The sequence below is a fragment of the Aplysia californica genome, unplaced genomic scaffold (assembly GCF_000002075.1).
Source record: "Aplysia californica isolate F4 #8 unplaced genomic scaffold, AplCal3.0 scaffold01034, whole genome shotgun sequence".
Taxonomy (NCBI): domain Eukaryota; kingdom Metazoa; phylum Mollusca; class Gastropoda; order Aplysiida; family Aplysiidae; genus Aplysia; species Aplysia californica.
The window spans coordinates 202823-208312 of NW_004798304.1; the positions used below are offsets into that span (position 1 = coordinate 202823).

At 37.3% G+C, this 5490-nt stretch overlaps 1 protein-coding gene across 1 annotated transcript in view; it reads left to right on the top strand.

Moving 5' to 3' along the window:
• Positions 1-4679, top strand: part of LOC101858676 (vacuolar-processing enzyme gamma-isozyme) — a gene marked incomplete at its 3' end in the record, with an annotated part of 23289 nt that extends 18610 nt beyond the window's left edge. The window contains exons 3-6 of the mRNA XM_013089746.1: positions 350-425; positions 1680-1730; positions 3976-4078; positions 4631-4679. Coding sequence (XP_012945200.1) covers positions 350-425; positions 1680-1730; positions 3976-4078; positions 4631-4679 — 279 coding nt within the window. The remainder of the gene's footprint in view (positions 1-349; positions 426-1679; positions 1731-3975; positions 4079-4630) is intronic.
• Between the last annotated feature and the right edge of the window lie 811 nt (positions 4680-5490).

Sequence of the window (5490 nt, forward strand, 5' to 3'; positions counted from 1 at the left end):
GTTTCACTGTGAAATGTCGAATATCTACACCCTAAGTAATCTAAATTGTGTTGATGAGGGTGTAAAAAAACACACACTAGAAAAATAGAACTTAAAATAAACACTTTTCATTAGCATTAATATGTCTTATTGATCAGTACGAGTCAAAGGAAATATCAAAATTCTGTAATTTCTTTATCGACACCAGAATATAGAATGTTTTAAATATTATTATACTAAATAAAACACGAGATGTTTGATTTTCTTTGACACATTAACAGTGCAGTAATACACCTACTCAATCATTCAATTATTCTTTGTCATATTGTTCTCGATCAATAAATCTTTAACACATTGTTTTCATCACCAGGACTGCCTACAGCACCGGTTAATTGCCTACAAGACCAGAAGATTGTCCATATCCACTGTATCGAGAAACAAGAAGTGTAGGATGATCAGCCATAGAAGGTATTTGTCTTTGAAAGATGTCTTGGCCTATTAAAACGTTCAAAAAACAATTAGAATAACCAATGCTAGGTCAACTTGAAAGTTTAATTTTTACGTTTGTTTCTCTCAAAAACTCCTTATGCAGTTGAGAGCGCCAAAACACACCATACTAAACTAACTCTTCAATAAATTCCCCTGGACCTGTTTAATGGCTCCTGAAAAAAGACCTGAGTATGTTGCGTGTAATTGATGTAAATCAAACGAAAACAATGAAAGATATTTTCTTCAGTGTCATTTCAAGGTTGTTGTTGTTCTTTTTTCAGCCTGTAACTGTCAAGTCTTTCTTTCACACCAGCATAGGTATACTGGTAAAGTAATATTTTTTATTGATTAAAAGGTAGAAACAATGTAAGGTTTATACATTTCCTTGAAGGACAAAACTTTCTTTCTGAGTCACATGCTGCATGTTTTACTACTTAGCTCATGTAAATAAAATGTTCTGCATTTAAATAATCACGTATCAAATAATTTAGATGCTCCAACATGAATGTGCTTACATTCAAAATTTAGTAATACAAACTGATTTAACTTTGAGTTAATTTTTTTTCAGTTTACTGTCACTCATCGGACTTTTAGCAAGAAGGTGCTTGAGTTATCAGTAAGTCTACCACAGAAAGTAGAAGGTCAAATACACAGGTGGTAGAATTTGTTTGATACCTATTTGAGTATGAATTTTACAGCATCATTGAAACAGTAATGGCAGTGCAGCACCAACAAGCTTCAAAGAACAATCTAGTATGCAAAATTCACTTCCAACGCTCAAGCTCAAAATCATTAGGCAGCTGTTACCACCCAATTCTACTTCTGTCACCCCCTTCCCCCTTGAAAAGACCCCTACCTACACTGCTGTGGCCTTTTAAAGATAGGTTGATAGGGAGCTAGGTGGACAGGCTAGGTTTAGAGTATGACTTTGTAGATAGTATTGCCATGGCCATGGAGGGAGGGAGTTGAGGGGGCTGTGTAGCATTTTTTTTTTTTGGAGGGGGGTGTGGGGAGGTAAGTGGTGCGGCAGTTGTAAATCGAGTCTTTTCATTTGGGAAGGGGGTGGTAGGAGTAGAACAGGCTGAGAAGAGCTACTTGCTGATTTTCAACTTGAGCGTTGAAGTGACTTTTGTATACTGGATTTTTCTTTGAAGTGTGTTGGTGTAGCACTGTCAGAATTGTATCAGTTGTGTTGTAAAATGTGTACTCAGTTTATCAAGCAAACACTGCCAGCTGTTCCTTTGGCTTTTGACCATCCTGTGGTAGGTGTTCTGATACTACCAGTGGGACAGGACAGCCTGTAGGAAGGACCACCTTTGTGACAGGATGACCGCAAATACGAAGTGATGAATGATGAGCAGCCTGAAAAGGTAATTGTCTTTGAAATAATATTGCTGGCTGTTCTGCTCACTGACTTATTAAGAATTTATGTAACATACTATTTCTGTAATAACTTAAGAATATTCATTGGTGCGTGAAAAGTTTTCATTTTTTTTCTTTCATCAGTACGATTCTAGAGGACGCATTAGACCGACGACAGGACCAATGAACCGTTTATATCGAGAATGTCAAGAAACAAGAAGGGATGAATGATGATCAGCATTAGAAGGTATTTGTCATTGAAGTATGTCTAGCAACTCTATTCACTGAGGCTTAAGTTCCATTATTATTAGGACATTATTTAACACATAATGACAATAAAATTAGAATACCAATCGATGAGTCAGGTTTCACCGTGAAATGTCGAATATCTACACCCTAAGTAATCTGAATTGTGTTGATGAGGGTGTAAAAAACCCACACACTAGAAAAATAGAACTTAAAATGAACACTTTTCATTAGCATTAATATGTCTTATTGATCAGTACGAGTCAAAGGAAATGTCAAAATTCTGGATTTTCTTTATCGACACCAGAATATAGAATGTTTTTAATATATGATACTAAATAAAACTCGAGATGTTTGATTTTCTTTGACATTGACAGTGCCGTAAAACACCTTTTCAATCATTCAATCACTCTTTGTCATATTGTTCTCGATCAATAAATCTTTAACACGTTTTTTCATCACCAAGACTGCCTGCAGCACCAGTTGATTGCCTACAAGACCAGAAGATTGTCCATATCCACTGTATCGAAACAAGAAGTGTAGGATGATCAGCCATAGAAGGTATTTGTCTTTGAAAGATGTCTTGCCCTATTTAGACGTTTAAAAAACAATTAGAATACAAATGCTACGTTCACTTCAAAGTTTCATTTTTACGTTTGTTTCTCTCAAAAACTTCCCCTGGACCTGTTTAATGGCTCCTGAAAAAGACATATAAACGTTGCTCGTAATTGATGTATTTCAAGCGGAAACAAAGATGTTTGCTTCAGTGTCATTTCAAGGTTGTACTTCTTTTCTCAGCCTTTAATTGTCATGTCTTTCTTTTCACACCAGCATAGGTATACTGGCACCGTAATATTTTTTTTATTGATTAAAAGGTAGACACAATGTAAAGTTTATACATTTCCTTGAAGAACAACACTTTCTTTCTGAGCTCAGTTTATCAAGAAAACACTGTCAGCTGTTCTTTTGGCTTTTGACCATCCTGTGGTAGATGTACTGATACTACCAGTGGGATAGGACAGCGTATATGACCACTCTTTAGACTGGATGACCGCAAATACCCAGTGCTGGATGATGGGCAGCCTGAGAGGGTAATTGCCTTTGAAATACTATTTCTTGCAATTCTACTCACTGACTTATTAAGAAATTAAATAACATTATTTTATTTCCTGGCTAAAAGAATATTCATTGGTGCGTTGGAAAGTTTAATTATTTTCTTTCATCAGTACGGTTCTGGAGGGCCCATTGACCGACAAGACCAAAGGACCGTTTCTATCGAGACTGTCAAGAAACAAGAAGTGATGAATGATGATCAGCATCGGAAAGTATTTGTCATTGAAGTATGTCTTGTAACAATATTCACTGAGGCTTAAATCCCACATTAGGACATCATCTAACTCATAATGACTGTAAAATAAGGATACCTATCGATGAGTCAGGGTTCGACTTAAAAGATCTGAAATCTATTCCCAAAGTGATTAAAATTGTGTTGATGGGGGTGTAAAAAATACTCCCACACAAAAAATACAACAAATTTAAAGTGAACAACATTTTTTATAAGCATTGATCTTACTTATCAGTGTCAACAAAGGGAATCTTAAAATTATCTGAAACTGTTAATTAACGCAAGGGGATTGGTTTAAAGCGTCATCACCAGGATCGTCTATAGGGAAGGAATATATTAACAATATATTAAAGATTTCCACGATTGGCTGTGGCTTTGAATAATAAATTCGTTATTTTGTCATTTTGGCCCTTTTCAAAATCTTGTGCGTGTCCTATTTTTAACCTGCCTTTTATTCCTTCTTCCCTGCCAGTATAGTGGATGTTTTTAACCCTTGAAACTAAATAAAACTATATCGATGTTGGAGGATTTTCTATGACACGTTTCATCCCTAGGACTGGCTACAGTACAGCACCGGTGGATTGCCGACAGGATCAGAGGATTGTCCTTATCGACTGTGTCGAGAAACAAGAAGCGTTGCATGAACATCCTCAAAAGGTATTTGTCTTTGAAAGATGTCTTGGCCTATTTAGACGTATTAAAATACAACCTATTATGACTGAACATTTAGAATACCCATTGAAACTTGAAAGTTTCATGTTCATGTTTAGGTTTCTCTCAAAAACTGCACCTAGATATGTCTGAAGGTTCCTGAAAATATACCTGTGAATTGAACGTTTGCTTGTAATTGACGTAATTCAAACGGAAGCAATTTGTTTGTTTCAGGGTCATTTGAAGGTTATACTTCCTTTTTAACCTGTATTGTTCACGCATCTTTTCACACCAGTGTAGGGAACGCTTGCACCTTAATTTTTTTGTTGATTAAAAGGTGGGCACAATGTGAAGTATAGATATCCTTGAAGATCAAAACTTCCTTACTGTGTCACATGCTACTTTTGTTTTAATACTATGCTCATTTTAATAGAATGTACTGAATTTAAATAAATCTAATCACCCATCAAATATTTTAGATGCTTCAACATGAATGTGCTTAAACTCAATATTACTTACTAATACAAACTGATTTAACTTTGAATTTGTTTCCCTCAGATCACTGCCACTCATCAGATTTTGGGTCAAGAAGACACTGGGGCTATAAGTAAGTCTACCACTAAAAATCAAAGGACAAACAGCTGGCAGTGTTTGTTTGATCCTCTGAGTATACATTTGACAGCATCATTGACACAGTAATGGCAACTCAGCACCAAGAAGGTACAAGGAACGAGCCAGTATGCAAAATTCACTCCAACACTCAAGCTTTAAATCAGTAGGCAACTCTTCCCACCCTATTCTGCTTCTGCCATCCCCTCCCTCCTGTAAAGATAGGTTGATAGGAAGTTAGGCAGATAAGCTAGGTTCAGAGTGGGATTTTGTAGGTAGTATTGCCATGGCCATGGCGGGAGGCAGTGCAGCATTTTTTTTTCTCGGGGAATTGGGGTAGATTGAGTCTTTCCAGGGGGGAAGGGGATGGCAGGAGTAGAACTGGCTTGGAAGAGCTGCTTGCTGATTTTCAACTTGAGTGTTGAAAGTGACTTTTGTATACTGGATGGTTCCTTGCAGCTTGTTGGTGTTGCACTGTCAGAATTGTGTCAGAGGGGCCGTAAAATGTATACTCAACGGACCAAACAAACAGTCAGCTGTTCTTGTGGACTTTGGCCTTCCTGTGGTGGGTGTTCTGATACCACCAGTAGGACAGGACAGCCTGCAGGAAGGACAACCTAGTGGACTGGAAGACCGTAAATAGTGATGAACAATGGACAGCCTGCAGGAAGGACAACCTTTTAGACTGGAAGGCCGTAAATTGTGATGAACAATGGACAGCCTGCAGGAAGGACAACCTTTTAGACTGGAAGGCCGTAAATTGTGATGAACAATGGACAGCCTGCAGGAAGGACAACCTTTTAGACTGG